General features: G+C 53.5%; 3 protein-coding genes across 3 annotated transcripts; 1 reads left to right on the top strand and 2 right to left on the bottom strand.

Moving 5' to 3' along the window:
- Positions 1-6,991: 6,991 nt before the first annotated feature.
- On the bottom strand, positions 6,992-9,111 carry PV07_09449 (uncharacterized protein; the record flags this gene model as incomplete). The annotated part of the gene is made up of 7 exons (XM_016396709.1): positions 6,992-7,105; positions 7,207-7,327; positions 7,392-7,495; positions 7,548-8,156; positions 8,219-8,396; positions 8,460-8,733; positions 8,790-9,111. The coding sequence occupies 7 exons, from the start codon at positions 9,109-9,111 to the stop codon at positions 6,992-6,994; spliced, it is 1,722 nt and encodes a 573-aa protein (XP_016246565.1).
- A 2,854-nt stretch (positions 9,112-11,965) lies between these two features.
- PV07_09450 (uncharacterized protein) lies at positions 11,966-14,334 on the bottom strand (the record flags this gene model as incomplete). Its single annotated transcript, XM_016396710.1, has 9 exons — positions 11,966-12,040; positions 12,105-12,244; positions 12,318-13,016; positions 13,100-13,242; positions 13,307-13,431; positions 13,486-13,590; positions 13,644-14,069; positions 14,129-14,193; positions 14,253-14,334. 9 exons carry the CDS (start codon positions 14,332-14,334, stop codon positions 11,966-11,968), a joined length of 1,860 nt encoding a protein of 619 aa, XP_016246566.1.
- Positions 14,335-20,627: 6,293 nt separating this feature from the next.
- On the top strand, positions 20,628-23,501 carry PV07_09451 (uncharacterized protein). Its single transcript, XM_016396711.1, has 3 exons — positions 20,628-21,706; positions 21,760-22,058; positions 22,113-23,501. Exons 1-3 carry the CDS (start codon positions 21,141-21,143, stop codon positions 23,144-23,146), a joined length of 1,899 nt encoding a protein of 632 aa, XP_016246567.1. The 5' UTR covers positions 20,628-21,140; the 3' UTR covers positions 23,147-23,501.
- Positions 23,502-25,593: the final 2,092 nt, after the last annotated feature.

Raw genomic sequence — 25,593 nt, forward strand, 5'->3', positions numbered from 1 at the left:
TTGCTGCAAAACCTCGCACTCGATCTGGAGGTCCATGGCCTCTCGTACCGGTCGTAGATATGTGATAGAGAGCGTTCTAGACACGCCTCCAAACACCCAGAAATCCTCTTTGGCGAGCGGTGCGGCGCACATGGTGGTACACATGTCGTAAATCATGGCCACGGCACCGCCGTGCATATTGCCCATTCGGTTAGTGAAGTCCGGACCTGCCCTCATCGAAAACACGGCCTTCGAAGACTTCCCGTCACTCCAGGCACGGTCGATTTTGATGTATTTTCGCATGAAGTCCTCGTCAAAACCCTTGCTCCGTCAGTTGCCGAGCCTCAAGACCGGAGGAGTATATGTGAATGCTGGATTTATGACCGTACCTTATGATCCTTCATGTCTGCATTGGAGTACGAATCGATATATGCCTGAATTCGCGCCTTGGGATCTGGAACTCGCACATCGAATGCCATGCCAGGTATGCTCAGCAGCTCACTGCTGTATCGTGGCGGCTTCGGCTTCCTGGGCTCCATGGCTCACACTTGTGGAAAGCTGGAAGTCTGGCCTGTGCGTGTGATATCCGAGACTTCTACGAGGAGGCCACAAGTGCATGTGTAGCGTGTCGGCAGAGTTTATGCCACCAAATCTTAACAGGAGGTCAGCGAGTTAGTCCTATAATGCTACAGAAGTTATCGAGATATACGGAGTGGAGCCGAATCTCTTCCAGCACCAGACTCGGCGCCAATTCTACAGGCTCCGTCCTCGGTGAAAGTCCTGGCGACTTACATTCATATAGTAACCCGCACCATAGACAGATCTAGCTAATTCTATTATACCCTCGAAGACTCTTTGACACACGCCTGGCTGGTGCACTTGTCTAAGATCGCACCCTCCGGCTCTAGCTACCAAGGCATTAGACGTCCTAGGGTAACTTCGGTTCAACCGTAGATGATGTGTGTGAGATATTTAAATCCTCAAGGACAGCGGGCAAGGGGTTCTGTTGGCGATTTTGGGTTGATACGTGCAACTGTGGACACAAGAAGACCAGCGAATCCAAGACAAAGATGCTTCCTCTCTGCTCGGTGAGTCTGATTCGAAATCCTCATTTTCACTCGGTCAACAGACGGGACTTCATTGCGGTATCTTCAGTAGGACGCGATGCACGAAATACTCCATCTTGGAAGAAGTGGAGTATCTATGCCGCCCGCCGAGCTTTGGTCCCAGCTTCGGCGCCGAGGTACCACGGTATCACACACTCGGCGTAACTGGCCGCCCGTTGCTTCATCCCCTCACCGTACCCGACAATGATGGCACACTTTCCGTGAATCCTCCTTGCGATAGCAGAGGCTAGCCCTAGAGCCCGTCCCTTTTTGGACAAGCCGCATCGTGGTAGAAGAACCCCGGGCGCACGCACATCTCATGCTGGGCCACAAAGAAGGACCAACGACATTGATGCCATCTTTAGAGCGTATCTTGGTAGAAGTGGCTGAGAATGGCTAGTGAGGCTGCGGAGCTCAGGGGTTCCCCATTAACCTCGTCACCCCGCTTATACCCCGACTTTGCATTCACGTGTTCCTGGAGCTCAGCGACCTCCCCTCCACGAGCTTGACTCGATGGGTGGTGGTGGTATTTCAAACTTTGGTCCTGCTCTTCCGGCGTTTCCCTCCCCTCTCACCTCTGGTCAAACAGCGCCGCGCGGTTTCCGCTGGATTCCTCTGAGAGAATGGATTCTACCGACGACAACTTGGAAAGGCAGCGTTGCCTGGACCAAGGCCCTGTGAAAAGACCGCGGGCGTGCATTCATTGCCATGTCCGCAAGGTGCGCTGCAACGCGTGGCAAGTGGGGATTCCCTGTACGAGATGCAAGCGTCGCGACCAAGCCAGTACATGCACATTTCTACAAACGACACTCGGAGGAATACCCAGGTAATTCCAATGGTTTACAAACTCGTCATTGACGCCGGCTAAGATGTGCAATCAACCGAAGGAGTTCTGCGAAGCGCCAACGACGTGCACTCGACCCACCGGCTATCGACCACTTAACATCCCGTACAACCGGTGAACGTATCTTTGATACTGATGTCCTTGTAAGGCTGCTCTGCACGAGGATGTTCATGAACCGGCCTCTTTGGTTAACGAGCCTGACAGCTCCAGTCTTCTCCCCTGCCCCCAGAAGGGGCACAACCTCAACCGGAGATGGCTTCTGGTGGTCAAAGTGTGGCACCTGGCGACATGATGCAGCAACTAGACGGTCCACAAGTCCAAAGTTCATGTGCTAGAGCATCTCCCGTCGACAATGAACAAGCCGGAAGCACCGGCAGCGCAACCGATCCTGCCACCAGGGAAGAGGACATTCATTTCCGCATATGCGAGGAAATGTCACGCCCTAGGCAAATCGCCGTCTCTCCTTCGCCACAGTCCCATAATACGGACCGGCACGAGGTGATTGAGCTGCATGAGGGGGTGAATCCGATGACCATCCTGGGAGAAGCCCTGGCTCGGCAACACCCTAACCGCTTCGTCAGAGTCATAGTCGAGGACTGCAGCTCCAAGCCCTGTCCGCGCCAGTACATTGCTGGTTTCGACTACGCAGACGTGGTGTATCTGGAGACCAAAGGTGGCCTCAGCTTGCCACCTCGACACATTCGGTGAGTCTCTTGCCAGCCTCACGTCCGGTGTGCTGCCCTGACTCGGCGGACTAGGGACGAACTGCTCCGGTTGTACTTTGCCTATATCTACCCTTATGCCCCGATTCTCGACCGGGTCAAATTTATGCAGGATTACAGGGCCGACCGACACTCCATATTTGTCCTGCAATCGATCTTCGCAAATGTCGTCCCGTATGCTCCCGAGCAGCTCTTGAAGCAGGCTGGATACGAGGATCGCATCACGGCGCAAAAACAACTCTACGCGAAGGCCGCCCTCCTTTACGACATGAGATATGAGAAAAACCAACTGTATCTGCTGCAGGGCTCGATCATGCTTAGCTCCTTGTCCTTTTCGTATGCGATCGACAAAGACTATCGATATTGGCTTACCAATGCCGGGCGGATTGCCACTCAAATGGGACTCCACAGGAATTATGTTTCCCAGAATCTCGGACGGCGCTCCAAAAGACTCTTCCGCAGCATTTGGTGGGTGCTGTACAATCGCGATACGCTGTTGACCATCTCTGGAATCGACAACCTCAAGAGATTCGATGAGCGGTACTGTGACACGGCCCCCTTGGAAGAATCGGACTGGGAGGAGGAAGGAGAAGTTCCCCCCGAATTTCGAAACGTGCTCTCGCCGATAACGCGGGTGCAAAAGGCCTTCATGGTGGAGTATAGCAAGTTGTCGATCGTCAGTAAGCAAATCTTCTAGCCGTACAGAGGCCGAAGAGTGTGGACAACCGAGCTGACGGAACGGTCGTTGCTAGGCGGGGTTTTTATTCGAGACTTCAAAACGCCGGCGAAAACACCGACCCCGGACGAGATTGAACAGTTGAGCAACAAGATCATCGCCTGGCGGAAGCAGCTACCCGTCGAGATCATCCACGCATTCCAGGACGAGTGGACGTCCGACAACGTCCTCATCTTGGTCCTGTTGGCGATGGGATATCGTCTGGAGGCGGTTTTCGCGCGGGCGGCCAAGGACCACTACCGCACGAGAGGAGACCTTGGCTCGATGCAACGGATGACGCAGCGGCAAGAGAACGCCATGTTCGAGTTGTCCACCATGATCCAACGCGCCTCCCTGAACGACGTTCTTCATTTATGCCCTTTGTCCTTGTAAGTAGCCCAACGCCCTGTTCCTGATTCGTTGTTTCTCTCTGCCAACAAACCCCAAACCCCTCCCTATACCACATCATCCACTGATGACAGGCACCTCTACAATAAACAGTATGACCTGTGCCTCGACCATTCTTGCCATGCGGATCGAGATCGCGCTCGACCCCGCCACGAGCCCGCACAAGCAACGCGCCACCAAGGCCCAGATCTTCTCCGAACTCGAGTACGTGCGCGAGAGCTGCAAGTACTGGAACAGCCTCATCTGGACGGTGCGGATGTTCGAGGCCGTCATCGCACGGACTCGGCTCGGCTCGACGGACGCCTCGCCAAACGCTTCCTCAGAAGCGGACGAGGACACGCCGTCGGTCAACCACGTTCCCGGCCACGGCTCCGACTCGTCGTGTCGCCGCGCGGAGCAACCCGCCAACGACCTGTTCGAGGGAGGCAGGGACATGGACTCCGGGGCGAACGTGACCGACGACGTCTTTGGTATCTTACCCGTCACCGATGACTATGACTGGCTCGAGGGTCTCTTTGGCGCCAGCCGCCGTGACGGGACGGATCCGTCGGGTCTTTTTTGACGGGGAAGGGGGGCGGAGCAGCACTCGATCCGAAGATATATTTTATTTTGTTTCTATATCTGCAATGATGAACTAATGAACCCTATTACGGCTGAAGCTCCCAAATATCAGTTTATTTACTAGGTGAAGCTGGTTCAGTACACCGGGTTTGGAAACGATTGAGGCTGCTTGTCCTCGTCGTTCAGCAACCCATAGTACCACGTGAGATCCCGGCCATCGAACTCGCGGGTGTCGAACCCGTTGCCCAAGAAGTTGAAGCGGTTGGAGGACAGGTAGTCGAGGTCGAAATCCTCCCACCGGGGCTTCTGGAGGATGGTGAGGTAGTGCACGCGCGACCCGGGCCAGCACAGGGGTTTGTTCGAGGGAATCCCGTTCTTGAACCAGGAGCTGCACGGGCCCGACCAGGCCGTCCGCTTCAGATACAAATCGGCGTGCCGGGTGAATTCCTCGGCCGTCGCGCGGTTCACGCGCAGGCTCTTGATGTCCTCGACCTGGACCTTTTGCAACACCTGGATGATGTAGTTGGTGTACGCCTCCACCATTGGTATGACCGACCCGTGGCCCAGTGGGCCGTACGGGCCGATGAAGACGAAATAATTGGGCACCGACGGCACCGACAACCCCAGATACCCGACTATATCGCCCGTCTCGAACTCTTCTTGAATATTCTTACCGTCGACCATCATGGGGAAAGTAGGACGGAAGCTCGTGTCGAAACCGGTGGCGCAGATCACAACGTCGACCTCGCGTGCGTTGCCTTGGCCATCGACAAACCCATTCCGGGTCACTTCTTGGATTTCCTCTGTTAAGACAGTGGTCTTGTCCAGCGTCAAGGCTTCTAGGAACCCGTTGCCCGGCGTGGGGCGTCGACAGCCGACCCCAAAATTGCTCGGAATCAACTTGTCCATAAGCTCCGGCTTCTTTGCCAGTTTCCGCCGCATTTCCTGGATGGAGTACTCTCGGGCCTCCTTCGCGTCCTGGGAGCCGTTGATGTAGAACTTGAAGCGGATGTTCAGCTCGGATTCGATGGCCTTGCAGTAGGCCAGGTAGAAGTCGGGCTCGTCGCGGAATTTCTGCTGGGTCTCCTTTGAGTAGGCAAAGTTTTCGCCGTTCGGTCCCGCGTACGTGGGAGCAAAGCCCGCGGTGACCCAGATGGGCGATCGAGCCACCACGTAGAGCTGGTCGACTTTGTCGATAATGGTGGGCACCACCTGGACGCTGGAGCTCCCGGCCCCGATGACCAAGACCCTTTTGTTCTGCAGGTCGGCCTGCTGATCCCAGCGCGCCGTGTGCAGGAGAGTGCCCTGGAAGTCGTGGAGGCCTTTGATCTGGGGCCACCTCCAGGAGTTGAGCACGCCACCCCCGTGGAGGAAGAAGTCGGCGTAGTCGACGAAGACATCGGCGGGGTCCTGGTTGCGCATCACGCTCACCTTCCACTTCCCCGGCTCCTGGAGCCACTCGGCGTGCACGATCTTGTGATCGAGACGCGCGTACTTGAGCACGTCGTAGTCCTCGGCGATCTTACGGAAGTAGTCGTAGATCTGCTGGGAGCCAGAGTAATACCGCTCCCAGTCCGGCGACTTTGCCCAGCTGTACTGGTAGCAGACACTGGGAATATCACATGCGCACCCGGGGTATCTGTTTTCCAGCCAGGTGCCTCCGATGTCATGATTCTTCTCATAGATGACCAGCTCGACGTCCGTCATACGCTGTGAGAGGTGGTGGGCAAAGTTGATCCCGCTGCAACCCATGCCCATGAAGATGATTTTCAATTTCCGTCGGGTTCCCATAGGAGTCTCCCGGATCTTGTAGTCCGCGTCTCCGTTGATTTGGCCATCCTGTGGCTTTGGCAGATCAGGGGTCGAGGAATGGAGCGGTGTGGGCACGAGACGAGGGCTCAGAGCGGGCTTGGATTTTCCGAATGCTTCGTCTCGTATGTCGGCAGCTGGGGGTGCCTCTGCGACAGAAGGGGCCATCTTTCGACACACGTACAATCCTGAGTAAGTGGCAGAGATGCTAATATTGATAGCCTGAGCTCTTGTTACTAAAGGGGGAAGAAAATGGACCAGGGCTGGAGCTTGTGATATACAAGCCTAGCATCACAATTCGGCTTGCGAGGGGAGCAGTAAATCGGCGACAGTGAACTGAAGATCAAACAACATGTGCGAGCAAATAGCACTAGATTACGTCCTGCTCGGTGCTTCTGTGCCTCCTCGTATGACAATAGCGGCGAGGCGTGCGTGATGTTGGGAGAAGACGGCTCGTCCACAGCCCGTTGAACCCCCTTTTGGCCGAGCTTTCTGTTCTCGGTCCGGTTGGGCTTCGGTCTCCTGGTTGACCGGCACGCCGCGTTTTCTGCAGAACCCCCAAATCATCATCGTTATTGCTCCTTCGAGCCATCCTTTTGTTGAGGGGTCTTATTGGAGTAAGGAATGAAGATGGATTGCCTGTTGCCTCGGCCACGGTGCCGAATGCACTCGTCCTTTGAAGGGGTTGCTAGTAAGCTAGGCCGCTCGGTTAGCTTCATACCTCGAAGGCAAAAATGGCACTGATCATATGTGTTTGGATTTGGGAACAATATTAGCTCGCCCGTTGCACGCTAAACTATAGATGATTGTGCTTCGAGTCTGTAGATGGAGGAAACAAAAATCCTATTTAGTATTCACCAACTTCTTGGTTCTCGCCTGTTCGATTGTCTTTTCCGCCGCCGAAGACTCCCTTCAACGACCCCAGGAAGAAATGCCAGTTGATGGCACTGTCCGTTGTGGCCTAGTCTAGAGTTTTGCGGAACTATCGATTGTTGTATTCTGTAACAGCCGCCTCATAACTTTGCCGCTTGGAGTGCGAGGTATTTGATCGATAAAACGTACTCCCGCTGTCAGCCATTTGTGCTTCGAAAGCTTGGTCTCAACATAATCTTGGACTTCCTTTGCCGTCACTGTAGATCTCGGTGCCTTGACCACAAACGCTTTGGGGTACTCGCCGTCTCGTCTAGACTCAATCAGATATTTCCCCTAGAACTGAGATCTGGCTGCGGGGAGCTTGGATTGCTTACCTCCTTTCACCAACCACTGCAGCATCGGCAATGCCCGGATGGGTCAAAAGCGTCTGCTCGATTTCCGCAGGAGCGACTTGAAGTCCCTTGACCTTGATAAGTTCCTTGAATCATATTGTTATCAGCTTGATCGCCACGAGGATCTTCCAAATTTACCTTTAATCGATCGACAATGTATATGCAACCCCGATTGTCGATATAGCCAACATCGCCTGTCTTCAGCCACCTGGTGCCATCTTCGTGGACAATGATTTCCATGGTTTCTCGGGGCTTTTTATAGTAGCCTTTCATGACGTTCGGCCCCGATATCCATATTTCACCCACCGTATATGGCATTTCCTCAGGCTGCTCGAAGCCATCCTCTGGGACCGGCACGATCTTGGCCGATACATTGGGGTTGAGCCAACCAACCGACCGACCGTCGTCGTCGTCGTCTTGAGCAAACCCCGATGCCGAGCACGTCGTCTCGGTCAAACCCCAGCCTTGCTTCACCCGCACACCCGGCCGTAAATGAGTCTTTTCGACCAGTCTGCCTAGTTCTGGATTCAACGGCGCAGACCCCGTGACAACTGACTCGATTGACTTCAAGTTATACGACCTCGCATTCGGGTGCTTTGACAGGGCCACCATCAGAGTCGGAACTCCGGTCAAGAAGTTGATGCGATAGATGTCGAGGAACAACAGGTATCTCTCGATGCTGTATTTCATCATAATGAAGACCTTGACACCAAGTCGCGCCGCCGTCACACAGTAATACATTTGACCCTAGCTTGTCTGTGAGTCTGAGCGTGTTCCGTTCCGGTGGAAGACATTGTAGAGAGGCTCACATAGGCGTGGAACATAGGGAGAGGAGCCAACCACCGCTCACCGGAGAGGTCGATTCGTGCTTTCCGCTCCCGTGCGCATGGCGTGTTGGCCACCATGTTCCGTTTGAATATGACCTGGAGGGAGTTCGCAATGACATTCTGATGTGAGATCTCGACGCCTTTGGGTGTTCCAGTTGTCCTGCTCCAGTCAGTACCTGGTAGCAATCCAATATGAAGACCATGATTTCGATCCGCAACATACCCACTAGAGTAGTTGATTGCAACAGTAGTCTCTCGAGCTTCCTTGGCGGAGGATATGGGTTTCCAAGTCCATGTGGCGCTTTCGTTTTCGGCTGCCCAGATGTCGGTCCAGGATGGTAGGCCACTTTGAGTGCTTTTGTCTTCAGGGTCGGCGAATTCGAACACTCTGCCTTTCGGGATGCCCACTTGCGAAGCAGCTTCCAATGCTGTAGTGATCCCGGCAGAGCTTGCAATGATTAACTTCGCATCCGAGTCCTTCAATTGGTAGATGAGTTCTGAGCACGTTAGCTCCAGTCGCTCAAAGAAAGTCTCGTTGAATCCGAATTTATACCTGCAACAGAAGCACTTGGACTACAGCCAGTGAACACGCACCCCGCCGCCACTGTGCCCCAGTAGAGAATAGGGAAATACAGCGAGTTCCCTGAATAGAGCAACACCTTGTCGTTCGGTCGAAGGCCAAGGTTCTGTAGTCCTTTACCAAGCCTCTTGACGAGAAGCTCCGCCTGGTTTAGACTGAAGCAGCGATGGGGGCGATCTGCATCAAAGAATTGTGGCTGGGAACGCTGCTCATGGTCTCCGGACGAGAATATGAACGTCGTCAGGTCAATTGGTGGAATGTCGACCTTGTATTTCGAATCGTGCCGGATCGCCATGGGCATGCGTTACTCCTGAAGGTCCTGGTATCAAAGTTCCAGAGACCACCGACCCGCGCCAACAAGCTGTCTAGCACTAGGATAGTCATGCTAACAGTCACGGGCGTAACCACCCAATCTTATACACGGAGACTTTTCGTGTCAAAACCAGAAGCCCAGAAAACATGGCTCAAGATAGTCCTTGTTCGGATTGGCGGCCTCGGCTGCCTACCACTCGGCGCCGCATTGTTTCGATGCAAGAGTAATTTCACCCCGTTGTCCAATTGAAACTAGTCCACGCTTTGTGGGCTCGCGTCACAAAGGCGATTTCACAATAGAACTCTGAGAATCATGTATTTTTTAACCCTTGTGAGGGGACGCGGGAGTTCTGACAGAGTGCTAAAAGCTTTGGTAGAGTACCGAGTACACAACCATCAAGCATCCACGGGCAGACGAAGGAGAAAGCGACCAGTGACGCGGTTGCTGCCCTTTGGCTACGACTCACTACCCATCCTACAAAAACCAGTACTACTTCTTGACAACTTCAGTCATTAAATCTTCAGGCCACCATGCCTCGTCCACTCCGTTGCCCCGGGTTCCAACATTGTATCCCAAACGCACCGTCCCCGGTGGGAACTGCAGAACCGGTCTGGGGCTTCGAAACAGGAGTCCCCCCAAGGCCCCAGAAGCCCTTTTCTCAAAGAAGTCGGGGTTGAGGACTGTCTTATCCTTCCTCATCATCTCGATGTAGCGCGGAATAGTATAGTTCATGCTGTGGTAGTGTCGAAACACTGGTCTGCCGTTTCTTGTCCAGACGTCCTCCCAAACATCCGGCGGATACTCCCCTACCGTAAGGGCAAGCCACTGGTTGTAGTAATTGAGTGAGGTGTCGACCAAGTACGAGCCACCATGGACTGCTCGCTCTATGAGTGCATGCAGCGCACCACATGTCCCGATGATGCCAGTACAGTAGTCAGAATTGGGAAAGACGGGGGTGACGGCCTCGTCGTGGCCCATGGCGCGTCCGTAGCCCATAGACACGCCGGTATGGGCGTCGCTGATCGGCTGCCATCCACTCCGGTGTGAAAGGGGGCCGTCCCACCCGAAACAATTCTCGCGGATGTAAATAATGCCCCGTTCCCTGCCCTTGACCATATCGAATACCTGGTCTTGGCCAAACCCGTATTTGGCCAGGACATCAGGTCGGTAGCCGTTGACGACGATGTCCGCCTCCAGAATGAGATTCTTGAGCTTCAGTCTGTTCTCCTCTTTCCGCAGGTCCAGGTCGCAGTTCCACTTGCCCCAGTTGAGATCAGGCTGTAGGCCCGAAAAGTCTGGGAGGTGAGAGGCGGTGACTCTCATCACGCTGGCACCGAGCTCCGCCAGACCCCGCCCGATCGCAGGCCCTGCAATCACCCTTGTCAGGTCGACAACCTTGAGACCGCCGAGTGGTCGCTGCGGGCTGGTAAAGCTGGTCGACGGCCACCACCCAGCCACCTGGCTAGACCCTCCGTGCTTGGTGAGACGATACAAGTCAACCACGGAATTTGCTTTTCCCTGGGGGCTCCTGGCGTATTCCTCGGGGCTTAAGCAAATGGTTGCTGCCTGCCGATAAGTTTCTCCGAGGACCTTATCCCACTCTTCTGCGGTTTTCTCCTTCATGACTTCGATAAATGGCTTCCACGAGTCCTCGATTGTCACTATTTCAGACATGTCTCTGGGCAGACCAGCTGCCTCCAGCGACGGATCCGGGTTGAGGCTGCCATGAATGTGGAACCAACGGTCATCCTTCGTCTTGTAGATATTGTAGGCTGCTCGACGGTATAACGTCGACGCCATCTGGTGGAGATCGCAGTTTGGAAAGTATCTTGCATACTTTTCCGTGAGGTCGCGAATTGGCGTGGGTGAAATTGGAGCAGAGAAATCTGGATCAATCTCTAGAACTATAGATGACATGAAAAACAGCTGTGCATGATCGGTGTTGATGGTGATTTCTTTGGGCGACTCGTTGTACTTCCTCCCCAATAGTGCATTGATCATGACCGCCTCAAAGCCTTTCAAGGAGGCCACACTTTCCGCAAGCCTCCAGTTAATGGGAATGCAAGGTACTGCTGAGCCCTCAAATTTGACATATCGGGCCAATTCTTCGCACTCTGGAGGTAAGGATTGCTGCAGCCGGGATCGCAAAATCTCGCGCTCGAGCAAAGATTTGCATTCCTCTGGGACTGAGTATAGTTGCGACGGATCGACTTTCATCGTGGCTATTGCGACGGTGACATGTTCCCGGTAGAAAATGTGACTGTGTCCAATATATGTGCATGGGTATATAGTATGCTTTGGGAAGGCAGTCGCAAACGGCCTCCAGAATACGCCAATTTAGACCAGACACTTGCCGATGTAAGCAGGGCCGAAGCCAATCCCCACCCCCATGTGCCTCCCAGCAAGCCGACACATTCCTCCCTGAATCGAGGCCGAGAGCAGCTCGGCGAACGAGACGCAATGCCAGCTCGCTCGGCTAATTGCAGATTAACTCGCCGGGCTTTCTTCACGGCAGATCTGTCCCTATTTTTAAGGTCCTTGGAACCCTGCGAAGAGATTGGGTATAGCTGGCCTATCTAGGTCGTTGGGTGATTGTCATTCCTCGCTTGTTATTCTGTCGACAGAGATCGAATTCCGATGTACGCGAGCTTGGCCTCATGTTCTCGACTGCAACTAGGCAGCGCTATATACATCCATTGATAGAAAGTTGGTCTTCTGCCATATTAGCAGAGAAAGATTACTGGAAAGGGAGTCTTTTGTTGCAACAGTTTCCGAGATCATAGAGACATCTCCTTTCTTTCGTCTCACCGCCCTAAATTCTAATCCAAGGGGGAATTTATAAAACCGCCTCCTTTGCAAGAAACTTCTCAGGTATGTCTACATGCCGAGCCCTCAGGTACTCTGCCAGATTCTAAGATAGAGTATCAGCAGGCGAAGCTCAAGCTCAGATGCAGATGAACAATTGGTGACCTTACCTTTCCCAGCGCGTCCATCTTGACGGAGGTGCTCACACCGGCGCCTAGAAGACCGTGAATGACGAAGTGAACGGCACGGATATGCGGGAGTTCACATCGCTCGATATGCGTTTCTGCCGTTGCTTCGCGTGCCAAAAGCTCTGGTATCGTAAGGTCAGTCTTTCCTACGCTAGTACAGTCCCCAGGGCCCAATGCAGGGACGACAAAACTCACCCCGCAACCGTTCAGTCGTAAGAAGACTCCTAAGCCAGTCGTACTTTTCTGCTTCATGGATGCCTCTGGGGATGAAAAAGCCCACGTTGACATTTGCACCCTTGTCACCACTTCGAGCGTATACCGCGAGCCCGAGTGGAGCCTTGACAGTAGGCCCGAAGGCGGAAAACGGCGCCGGGTTGGCTGGCTGATAGTCTGGCTGGCCTGGAAGCAGATGTACCGGTGTGTAGACTTCATGCCCTGGAACAGCTATACCTCGTGCGTGGCCTTGAGAGACAAAGAAGACGTGTAGCTGGACGTGTTTCTGGTTGACCAGCCCCGGGAAGTACGTGGAGAGCAGTTTCGGTTCTGCCGTTCTGAAGTCCACGTTGGCCGTGAGGCCCGGATACCCAGATAATTGATTGCTCATGAGAGGACCCAAAAAGCGCCCAGAGCTCAAACATTTTGGGTCTTTTGCCTGTGCGAGGACTCGAAGCTGTAGAGTCGCTTCGAGCTGGCTTTGCGGATCCTCTTTCGGAGTTCCGTAAAGCTGGAAATCCAGGACATTGTACTGGCTGGTGTCCAGCATCTTGCGGGACATGATCTCGAAGCTCTGTGCCTTCTCCTTGGAGGCTAGCCCCGTCACGTAGAGCGAAAATTCGGCCTGATAACCGCCCAACGCCATAATTGCAACCTTCAGAGTCTCTGGGGCCGGAAGACCTACCACACGAATCAGCCTGCGAACCTGTTTCGCGCAGAACATCCGGCGGGAAGCGACAATTAAGCGGCGGGGCTATACACACCTTTGAATCCGGAGACGTGCACTCTGTCTGGGCCAATCTGCTCAACCTTGATACCAGACAGATCGGCGATTACGTCGGCGTTGTAGTAGAAAGGCCCTTGGATTTCGTAAAGAAGCTGTCCCCGGACCGTGTCCACTGTCACGCTGGTCTCGTATCAGCCGGAGCAATGCGTGCGGTGCACCAGGAAGGTTTGATATGGAGACGCACATCCCGTTCTGGTTCGAATGCTTCTGAATCACGCTAGTTCCATCCGTTCCAATCGAGGCGATCGGGAAGGATAAATCATAGTACTTTGGAAAGAGGCTCTGAAAGCCTCCGAAGTTGCCTCCAGTCTGCGTCGAGAGGTTGCTTAGCTTTGCCGATGCCCTTGGCCGATGACAACTTACGACGTAGCAGCCACATTCTATTAGATGTCCAGCGACAAGGGAGCCCGCAAGTTTGTCAACATCGGTTCGTTTCCAACCATGCCACCAGGCCGCCACCCCCATGACCTTGGAACAGCGTTTGTCAGCCCCAGACCACGCTAGAATGAGGTATTGCCTACAGTGCTTGCATCTGTGCATCGTCCACAAATGACGATGTCGGCTCCGGCCTCCAAAGCCTGGACGATCCCCCAGCAGCCAATGTAGACTAGGGCCAGGATGACATCTGGGTATTTGTGCTTCCAGCTCTGGAAGTCACCCGTCGCTCTCGTCAGGGGCTGTATGTCGAGATTGTTGATCTGGGGGAGGAGGTTGTCGCCAACAACATATGCGACTTTCCTTGGGCAACCTCGAGCCACTAGGAGCTTATGGACTTCCTCAGCGAGCCCCCTCGGATCGAGACCGCCGGCATTCACCACAATCCGAAGATTTGGGTTTCTGTAGTCCACATATTCTTGGAGGGCATCCCTCAGGGAATACAGGAATCCTGGCTCGTAGCCAGCTTTCTTGCCCGCACGAACCTGGAGCGACCTCGAAGCCAGATTGAACTGAGGAATGTGAGAAATGCAGAAGATTGGAACATGGATATGGAACAGGGTGGAAGTACCTCTGATAGCCAGTCCCCAACGATTGCATCGACTGTCGTATCCCCTGTTAGCATCGACTTCAGTCCTGAACACCGCATTAGCTGTCTTCTTGACACCCTCACCAAGCAACTCGATATGCCTCACCGTCTAATCGATCACCGGTCGAGCCTGACACGTTTCCCACCACAATTGGCCGTGACCCTTTTCCGAACACATTTGCAGCCATGCTGCCCGTCTGCTACTCGCTATCGCTGTGCTGGTCTCTTGAGGACACTGCTTGGTGAGAATATATTTAGACGCCACAGGTCTCCCCTTTCGGTCCCAGTCTGTCGTTTTACTCAATAGCAGCATTTACTCCACCTCACGGCGTACAACGCCTTCTACCTCGGCAATGTTGGCCGTCAACCTCCAAGGCCTACAGAGGCCGCTGCACCTCCTTGTACGGAGTACCTCTCCGGGTCTCGTGCCGTCTCGGCCATTGCCGATTCAACCGTGCGGCATTTCTTAGTGAGCCCGAGCAGGGTGGATGTTCCTTCCCTTGCCCTGACATTAGCGGCAGCACATTGAAGTATGGTTTCGGCCCGAGAGCCGTCAAAGCACTGCCAGAGGAATGACCTGAGCATTTCAATCTAATTAATTTAACACGGCTGCCAACCGCTGCTTTGTATTACATTTTCACTGCGCAACATGATTCTTCAGCCATTCTATGATCATGTCGTCAGTAGTTTTCCGCACGGCAGGATCAGTCAACTTTGAACCCATAGCATAAATATGGAGTTGACCCCATTCGATCGTCAGTTTGTATTCCAAGCCGGCCATTTCGCACATCAGCGCCCATTTCTCTGAATCGTATCGTGCAAATTCAGCACCTCCGGTGAGAATAAGCTGTGGGCTCAGGCCCTTAAGCTCTTCGGGCTGGCGATGGAGAGGATTAACCTCGGGGGAGTCGGGCGACCAGTTTCCGATGAAGAGCGAGACCAATGCAGGCACCGCCTTGTTGGCCATGACAAAGTAGTCGCTTTCGACGGCTGGGTTCCCTCCTACATAAGCCTTTAGAGCCATGTCGATCCAGGGAGAGATCAAAACTGTCGCAGCGGGCTGTGGTAGATTGAGCCGCTGAAGTTCGAGCCCAGCCAGTATGCAGAGTCCACCTAAACGTGGCCGTTAGCAGGAGATCCTCTGAAGTTTCTTTCTAATCGTCACCTCCAGCAGAATCTCCCATGAATACGATATTCTCGGGCACGATTTCATTGTCGAGCAGGTACTGATAGGCCTGGATGAAGGCACTCCTCTGTGCAGGGTGGCTTTCTCTGGTAGAGAGGGCTGCCGAGCACGCTTTAGCTCTCTCGGTGCGAGACAAAATACATTACCAGTTGACTCACGGTACTCGACACTGAAGAAAGCTAGATCGAGGTCTCTTTGAGCCGATTTTGCAATCCACCGCTCCATATAGTTGATATACATTCTTGCCTCACCACGCGCGTAACCTCCACCATGGGCAAACAAGACGACGCATTGTTGTTTCCCCTTGACAGATCTCGCAAATTCGGAAAGCTGTCGTGTTCCCGGAATGAGGTATGCGGGTACCTTCTCTTCCACCCGGCGAGCTCGCCGCAAGGAGAGATTTCCCACGGGTAGTCGGTGTGTCAAATCTGGAAAGGTCACAGCTGCCGCGGCGAGGTAGGCTCGTTGTATCTGGAGCCGTAGCGACTGGAAGATGGGAAAATGTGGCAGGAGTAAACGCCGCAGAAGTACGAGCGATACTTGGGACAGAAATGTATGTATGAAGAGCAGCGTCCGCAGCGGATGTCTGAGGAGCAGTAGCACGAGGTTTGCCATGATGAACGAATTGACTGACGATCCGAAATCATTGTCAGATAGAGGGACATTTTGACATTTAGAAAGTGTCTGTCTCTTTTGAGTTTGCTCCGCCAGCCGGCCTCGGTCTTGATGCGTTATCTGTGTAGCTGACACCGAAGGTATTTCGCAGCACCAGCCGTCCAGACCCTCGGCACCATTGTTGGCCGCATCTCTTGGCAGTCCGCAGCATCTATCCCTTTTCTCCAGATCCAGGAGGGCGTTGTTCATGAATCTGCCCTGGCACAAACTAGGACCTAGTCATGACGTCCGGCACAGACGCGCTCGAGCTTAGCCTCGATGGTGTCGTTCGATATACCTTGGAAGACACCGATACCGGTGAAGCCGTATTGATTGCCAAATGGGTCTCAACGCGCATCGTCACCTCTGGGAAAACCGGCACTGGTCGCGCCGTTCGAAGAAAGCGAACCGACCCCGGCGCACCTGACGCGACGTCCGACTTCGTGGGAGCGTGGACCATAGAATATTATGGGCCGGATGGCAAATTAGCAGTCATGCCCTTTCTTCTGGACCTGGAGCGGGAAGGCGAGGTATTGTCAATTCGTCCGACCAGTCCTGCACAACTCCTACGAGGTTTTCCGGAGGGAGTATATGCTGACACGCTGCTGGATAGATTTACCACGGAAGGTGGGCTGACCCTAACGGGCGGCCCTTGTTGGAAGGGTTTGGCTTCGAGGATGACGGAAAACTGTACATGAGATATGGAGACCGGCCAGCGTGAATCAACACCCGAGTATACTTACGCGTGTATGTTGCCAGCAGGCCACACCCAGAGGGACTAGGAGACTTTTAACAACTTGGTGCTGGAGGCTCTACTAATCGGATGAGAAAATGCCACTATGATTTGATACATTTGATCCGAGAACGGAATCCCGGTCAGTAGGAAAAGACACGGTCTGTCAAAGGATATAGTTTCCATTGCCTGAACCTCAATTACTGGCTCTGGCCAGACAGCTCACACAGAGAATCCAAATCGATAGGACTATTAGACGTTTCATTGAGATTCGGCTTTCACAGCCAATCGATGAGACGTGCGCAGCAAGATATCCTGAAGCTCATCCAAATACTCCCCATTCTCGTAGTCATCCTTTCCCAGGTCTAAATACCCCTGGGGCGCGGCGTCCCGGGGAACAATGCCAAAGGACCGCCCTGCAATGGAAAGCTTTAGTTCTGCACGGCATGGATAAGGATGGTGAGAAGTTCATGCTAACCATTTATCGAAGCATCAGAAGCGATCTTGAGCCACGCTCCAGCTGCGTCCGCGGCTTCGGCGAACACAATTCCTTTGCTTTTGCAATACTCTTGAACCGTGGGGCTGAGGATCGTGGTCCCCACGTACCTGTGGCGGAGAGTCAGAAAGATTACCATCCTGCTTGACTGGGGAGACCTGCCATGGGCCCGTAAGGTTCATGCGAACACCATCAACAGCCGTGGTCCTTCGAATGCATCTCATTAAACCGCGGCAACCCCATTTGGATGCCATATACTGGGGGATACCTGGGACGTCGAGGAAGCCCACGAGGCTTGCGTTCACGATTAGGCAACGATCGTGCTCTGCATCAAGAGGGTGCTTCATGAAGTAGTGGCGGGCCAGCTTGAGCGTATACATGACTCCGAGGAGGTTAATATTCACGATCTTTAGCTGAGGCTTGGCCGGTTCTTCCGTATCTGTGCTTCATTCAGATACTGTTGGCAATTGTGGATGTCACACCCCCAGTCCTGGCTCTCACCTTCGATAGTAAAAGCATCATCAGGCCCGCTGATGCCGGCATTGGCAACAACCACGTCGACAGACCTCCTGGGAGAGGCACTCGCCGCGAGCTTGAACATGGCCAGCTGGTCTTCCCAAGATGTGACATCGCAGCGGACGAATTTGGCGTTCCTAACCAGACCGTCAGCCAGATAGGTATCCCAACAACACGAGAGAACCAAGGCTGAGTTTGGAATCAAAGCCGCAAACATACGGAGCCAGTTCTGCCTCTAGCTTCGCTCCGTTCTGCTCGTCTGTGTCTCCGAATGTGACGTAGGCACTTCAAAGAGGATCGTTAGCACGCTGTGTGAAGGAGCTGGTCCAGGAATATTCGTGCCCTGCCGCGACAAATGCCCGAACTCCTTCCTCGCCCATCCCCTTTGCACCTGTTTCGAGTCCGTCAATCAAGAGTGACTCATGGTGAAGAAAACATCCGCCGAAACCCACCACCGGTGATGACGACACCCTTCCCTTCGAGGTTTGCCGGTTGAGCAGCATTCTTGCAGTCGACGACCTTCTTTTGGTACGCTGCGTAGGCCATGGTAAGCGGTTGTTTCTCGAGTCTCGGGAGGCACTGATGGAACAAAGCGAAACAGTCAAATGACGGGCATCTTTGAATGAACAAGGTCTGGCCGGCGTCCCAACAGATACTGAATTACTTGTCGGCAGAGTCGTCGGCGCCGAAGAAACCGGGGTCGAAGGTTGCATATAACCCAAGGACTCGGCCCGACCCCTGCAAGGCTGAAGGAGATATTGAAAAGGCGACCAACCGAGAACGGGAGCTTCAAGAGAGTCAAAGACGACCATTTCCTCTTGTTTTCGCATTATTGCTTGCTTCATCATGCCCACCCATTCCCCGACTCTGAATATTCCGCATTCTCTGTCCACCGTCTCTGTTTCGGTGATTGAGACAACCTCAAGAATCATTGCAAAAACCAACCTCGTCGTCCAACCACATATCCTGGGCCATGACGAGTTTAATTGTCCTTGCTACTCATTCCTCGTTGAACACAAGGGGACTGGGAAAAAGATTCTATTCGATCTAGGGATTCGAAAGGACCCCGAAAACCTGTCGCCCAGAACATACGCCTTCACCCAGGCAATGTCCATTTCCTCTAAACGGAACGTCTCGGACATCCTCGGAGACAAGGTATCCGAGATCTCTGAGATCATCTGGTCCCATCATCACTTCGATCATATTGGAGATCCGTCGTCGTTTCCGTCCTCGACCAATCTCGTCGTGGGGCCTGGTTTCAAGAACGAGTTCCTGCCGGGCTACCCTTCCAACAAGGAATCGTGGATAAAGGAGAGTGACTATGAGGGTCGCATACTTACGGAAGTGACATTCGAGAAGGCGGGCCTGAAATTGGGGCAATATGACGCAGTGGACTACTTTGGAGACGGGTCGTTCTATCTCCTCGACTGCCCTGGGCATACCATCGCTCATATCATGGGGTTGGCACGGACAACACCCGACAGCTTCGTCCTCATGGCTGCTGACTGTTGTCATCATGGCGGAGAGTTTCGACCAAATGCATACGATCCGTTGCCACAGATGGTCGATCTGCCGGCGACTGGCCACCATAAATCGCGAGCCCATCGAACACCGTGCCCCGGATCACTGTTCCTGAAGCTGCATCCCAAAAACTCACGGACGACGCCCTTCTATGAACTGATCAACCCACGTGACTCCGACACTGTCCGCGAAGCGATGAAGAGTCAACGCAAGTTGGAGGAGTTTGATGCCAGTGACGACGTGTTGGTTCTCACGGCCCACGACTCGGACGCGGCTGATATCATCGACCTGTATCCTAAGAAGATCGATGAGTGGAAAAGTAAAGACTGGAAAAGACAGCTCCAGTGGGCGTTTCTCAACGACTTCCAAGTCGAGTGACGCAGGTCGCCGTCGACGATGTCTTGTGCGTCGAGGCCGCGCTGACGTTGATGTTCAACATGTCGCGATGATTGCTTGGCTATTGAGTGTCTGTAGCGCATGACTGAGCCTGAAAATCGAGAGGTATACCTACCGATAGGATACGAAGTTCCCACGTCAGAGAAGATGAAAAATCCATTGGAAGAATGGGCTGATTACGCCGAAATCGCTGGGCGTATGTCCCTGAAATCCTTCTACAGTCGAGTATCGAGTCTGGAATATTTCTCGAAGATGCTCTTTGGTTTTATCTTTGGAAAAAGTACCCCTGGTTGAACCCCCTCCCCTGAGCCAAGGCTGTGCCTGCATCCGGCAGGGCAAGTAGCCCCGTCCAGCACGTGATTTCGTAGGATTCCCACTCGGGGTGAAAACACGCCGGAACCGAGTCGACTTCAAACGGGAAAATAGAAAGCAGGAGATTGGAAGACGGGGACGGAGGAGCCCCCAACACGGTCGAATCTTTCCCTGGTAGTTGTCGTATCCGCAAAGCTTGAAACACTCCCATGCAAGAAGACTGCTTGTTTGGGAAGGAAGAGACTTGGATATGCGAATACGATATGGTTCGTCGCGTCATTGAAGTCGCATGGTTCGTTTTGATGGGCGGCAGAAGGTTTGAGGAGATGGGAGACGAATGATGCCTAACTTGAGATCGTATTTCTTATATTCGATGTCGAGTGATTGGCTGCTCGGATGGTGGAACCTGAGCCCTCCGAATGCCCGTCCCATACGGATAGGCCTGCTGTCAGCACCCCCATTGGCAGGAGGCAAGCCTAGAAGCCCTTAGCGTGCCCAGCAAGTCCGTTGGGGGTTACGGGCGATGGGGGGTCCCTTAGCGAAGCCCACTGGGCGGCACGTAGATCTCGCCTGGGTGCTTCCCCCCTCCCCCCCAATGGTGGCATTTTCTTCAACCACCAAAAACAGCCTTGGGCTTTTGCCCTCGCAAATTTGTCCTCTACCCACCCGCTAAACAACCCCCGTACCATATCTCAGGGATCTTGTTATTATATCTCTTAAATCCGCAGACATGTCTTTCTCCATAGAGTTTCTCCCTGCCCTTTGTTGGTTCAGGGTGATTTCCTTCTTCTTTCGCGGGCCTTGTTCCTGCTTTGAGTGTTACTAGGCCTTGTTTAATACGTTCACATCATTCATTTCACATTTCGTCACTCAAGCTCGTACATACCAAACATTCCTCATCTCTCTGCTACTACTACCCACGGACATCTGCCAAACTCTTGTCCCTCACCAATTCTTGTCTAGCAGCAGAGACGGCCAGCCCTGCGAGATCAGGATCTGAAACAAGGGTAAGCACTTTCAGCTGCAAAACATCGAATCCATCCCGGGCGGCTTCATCCCATTTCCGTCCGACGGTTGCGCAGCCTTGACGGCCCCACGCAAGGACTGCTGTCAAATCCTCCCGCCTCAGAGTACATTCGGAGACCGTACCGCGCCTCGTCGTGGTGAGGCTGTCCCTGCGATGGGTCTGTTCGCGAAGAAGACAACAAACCCGGCCTCGACCACTCTCGAGCCCACCAACCAAAACAATGCCAAGTCTGAAGATACCACTGCCGTACCCAGCCAAAATGTATCAGACACAGATTCGTTGGAGAAGAGCAGAGACACAGAGACAACCGTCGTGGATGAAAAGGCGCCCGAAACCAACGAGGGGCTGCAAGATGCTGCCACAGGACCAAAGGATACCTTTGTCCCTTCGGAGAAGACGACGCACCCCCAATCGGAGACCTGGGAAAAGGCAGAAGAGGAAGTACAGATTCAGAGCGACGCAAAGAGCACAACTTCCGCGAGTGTGGTTGCTCCAGCGGGCCCGGAAGACGATGATGAAATAGTCTATCCTGGAGGACTGAAACTGGCGCTGATCACCCTTGCCCTTTGCCTGTCGGTATTCTTGGTTGCGCTCGACAACACCATTATTGCGACGGCCATCCCCAAGATTACAGATCACTTTAACTCTCTGGGCGATGTCGGGTGGTATGGGTCAAGTTACCTGCTCACGACTTGCGCTTTGCAGTTGTTCTTTGGAAAGTCGGTACCCCAGGAGATCTGACCCAAGAATACCTTTGCTAAATTTTTTCCAGGCTGTACACCTTTTACTCCATCAAGACAGTATACCTTGTCTCCATTGTCATCTTTGAGGTTGGATCGGCTGTTTGCGGTGGTGCCCCAACCTCCGATGCGCTCATCGTTGGTCGTGCGATAGCCGGTGTCGGATCCGCAGGGATTTTTAGTGGTGCTTTGGTGATCATTGCATACACTGTACCGCTGATTAAACGACCGATCTATACTGGTGTCATTGGAGCCATGTATGGAATTGCCTCGATCGCTGGTCCGTTACTGGGTGGTGCCTTTACCGACGGGCCCGGTTGGCGGTGGTGCTGTAAGTGCAAGATGGACGATGTCTAACCTAAGATGCGGCTGACGGGAAATGCAGTTTATATCAACCTTCCTCTTGGTGGTGTTACCCTCGCAGTCATCTTCTTCTTCTTCCACTCGCCCGTCCGCAAGGCCGAGGAGAAAGTACCCCTTCGAGAACGCGCCCACCAACTCGACCTAGGCGGCACTGCTCTCTTCATCCTCGACATTGTCGTCTGCCTGTTGGCCTTGCAGTGGGGCGGCTCGACATATGCTTGGTCCAACTGGCGGATCATCCTATGTCTCACGCTTTTTGGTGTCCTGACCATCATCTTCATCATCCATCAATACTACATGAAGGAATTTGCCACCATCCCTTTCAACATCATCTCGCAACGAAGCGTGGCATCTGCCTGTTGGTTCGCGTTTGCCCTTGGTGCTGCCTTTTTTGTCTTGATTTACTGGGTGCCCATCTGGTTCCAAGCCATCAAGGGTGCATCTGCCTTCAAGTCTGGAATCATGTGCTTGCCCATGGTCCTGGCACTCGTACTAGCGAACATCCTAACTGGTGTGGGCACGACCGCGATTGGTTACTACGCTCCATTCTACATTGGGTGTGTGATCTTCTCTACCATCGGGGCAGGTCTTTTAACGACGTTCGAAACCTCCACCGGCCACGAGAAATGGATTGGTTATCAAATCATATACGGCTTTGGAGTTGGTCTAGGCATGCAACAAGCTCTCATCACTGTCCAGGCCGTTCTCCCCTTGAAGGACGTGCCTACGGGCACTGCGTTGGTTATGTTCATGCAAACATTCGGCGGCGCCCTTTTCGTCTCGGTCGCCCAAAACATATTCAACAATCGGCTCATGTCGGAGATCCCCAAACAGGCACCAGGAATCAATCCTGCCATTATCTTGCACGTCGGAGCGACGAGTCTCAAGGATCACGTCCCAAAAGCGGCGCTGCACGGTGTACAGACGGCGTACAATAACTCGTTGACGCAGACATGGTATATTGCGGTGGCAATGACATGTTTGCAGATCATCGGGGCTGCGTTTGTCGAGTGGAAGAGCGTGAAGGGCATGAAGCCCGGAGGCATAGCTGCCTAGTGGGCACTGCCGACACCACCGTCCAATATTTCGAGTGAGCATTTTGCCTCGGCGTTGGTGGCGATGTTGTTCTGTGGACTCTGCATCTGTATTGTGCATTCGTCAACCATTGATATGGGGAGATGCATTGGCAAAAGTGGTTGTCAGCCCGACTTGATGTGTTGGATATGGTGCTGGGCGTGTCATATCGTGTTACGAATCCCCACTACTTCACGACTGAATAGACTAGATATAGAGATCTGTCGGGACGGGGAGTGGTCCCTGTCCGACCCTCCAAAAGCTGAAATCGTTGTCGCCAGAAGCATTGCATCGCTCCGTTCTTCAGCAAGACGAGTAGTTGACGTTGATCCATCCCTCCTCTGCCCTCAGATGTGTCCTGTTCCGTTCACAATGGGCGATGCTTGTCGGAGCGGCATGCTCGCGATCGATCGGTCACCGTGGTTGATTCCTCGCTTGCTCGATCCGACACGCAGGGAGTGTTGGAGGGGGAGGTGAGATGCCCTTTGTGACCTCCGCCTTCTCCATCAGCTCGTCCACAATCGCACAGCCACTCGTCTCTTCATCCATACCTCCATCCATCCTCCGCGGGGCTCCGTCTCCCTGATCTCCATCCAGTGCTAGACCTGGCCTTGACCATGATGTCTCGCCGTGGCTTCGACCTTGACCGGGGTCCTAATCCTGATCCTGAACAGGACCCGTTTTCCCAGACCGAGATCCACCACCCCGACAACGACCCCGACTCCATCGACCCAAGTCCGAGCCCAACCAAACCCAGTTGATCATTCAAAACACAGTGTCGATATCCCCCCTTTTCCATATCCCTCACCCGACGAACAACTCCGAATACCGTACGCGCCTCCATTCTCTTTAGATACGCTTTGCCGACGGCTCCGTGCTTTTGCCAGGGCTATTCGACGATCCGGCGGCAGGTTAGACCCGAAGGAGATGTCGCGCAGTGTCGACCCGGCTGGTGCCAGCGCCCCTTCCGTGCTTTGGTGTCATCGGATTTAGTGGGTCGAATTGCCATTCATTCTGAATGGGTATGTTTGTCCTTATTCCTTTCGCATTCTTGATCAGGGGTCCCGGTGTGGACTTGCTGCTTCTTCCCATCAGCTACCTATCCCCGTACTCGAACCCCTTTATTGCCTTCGCGGGGACTTACCACAGCAAGTCCCGAGACCGATTTGATAGAGGTCCCTCTCATTTCTAGTAGTCCATCGGCTTTGTTTGGGGGTTGGGTACTTGACAACGAGATTGTTGTTATTGTTGGAAGTGACGTTGGCATCAAGGTTGACAGCACGGCATGCTCATTTCTTGTGCAGACCAGGCACGTACACGTGGCGGAGGTAGATCCCGTAGATGCCCAAGAAGACGGACACGAGGCCCGAGTACCAGATTGAAACGCAGATGAACATCTTTTCTTTTCCTCTCAAGTTCTTTGGGGGAAGATGGGAAGCTTTCGGGTTCGAGCTGATTGCAGAGAAAGGAGGGTGATGGAAAAAGAGTGGAAGAGAAAAGAGATTTAATGAATGAGTTTGTTGCGTCTGAGACGAGCTCGCCTGAGATCACTCGTAGCCTAAGAGAGATATCTGGAAGAGAGAGAATAAACTTGTAGATGATGTCTCCGTGACAGAAGGAGTGGGAGAGAAAGCCTTATATGAATGACGATGATGGGACTGTCAGTGCTTCAGGGACGGATCCATCCCCCCCTTTTTTGCTGATTTATCGCCTTTTTTTCCCCTCTGCTTACCATTATCCACAATTTATGAGCAGTTTGCATTACTCGTCCAGCACAGAGGAGCACAAGTACTCAGTGGCCCCCCCGTATGGAGCGCGAGAAATCAAAAGGGGTGGTGGTGATGGGTGATGATGGTGGGTACTCGTACGAGAGGCAGAGGTCGGCCTCGGCCTCCCAGGTTGGAACGGTATGCCCTTTTTGCTGTTCCCATTTTTTGGAGCCCGTGTGGCTCCAATTGGCCGTGGGATCGAGCAATTATTATCAAGCAGGAAATTGGGGCAAGGTTTGCAACAGAGCAGGGAGGACGAAGGGCCAGAAAAGAGAACCAGAAAAAAGACCGTGCGCCAGTAGTAGCTTGCGAGTTGAAGCTCGATCGTGGGTGTGGAGCTAGGAGCGCGTCGGAATCGCGGCAAGGCTTCGTTTTCGGGCTTCCAAATCGTCAGACGCGAACCCGGCGAGGGGAGCAACGGCTGCTGCTGGCACCACTCACAAGCATCAAGGGCAACAGGCTAATGGTGTGTCCCCATCGGCACTGTCATCATCATCATCACTCGTGATCAGCTCGTAATTAAAGGGGGGAGGATGGCTTAGGTAAACTTGCAGATTGAAACGACCTGAGATATCGACATATGGATGGACATGTGTTCACTGGTTGGTGGTGAACGGGCAAGACAACACAGTTATTAACATGCACAGCTGGGAGCCCGGA

Source organism: Cladophialophora immunda, assembly GCF_000835495.1.
Source record: "Cladophialophora immunda strain CBS 83496 unplaced genomic scaffold supercont1.5, whole genome shotgun sequence".
NCBI classification, from domain to species: domain Eukaryota; kingdom Fungi; phylum Ascomycota; class Eurotiomycetes; order Chaetothyriales; family Herpotrichiellaceae; genus Cladophialophora; species Cladophialophora immunda.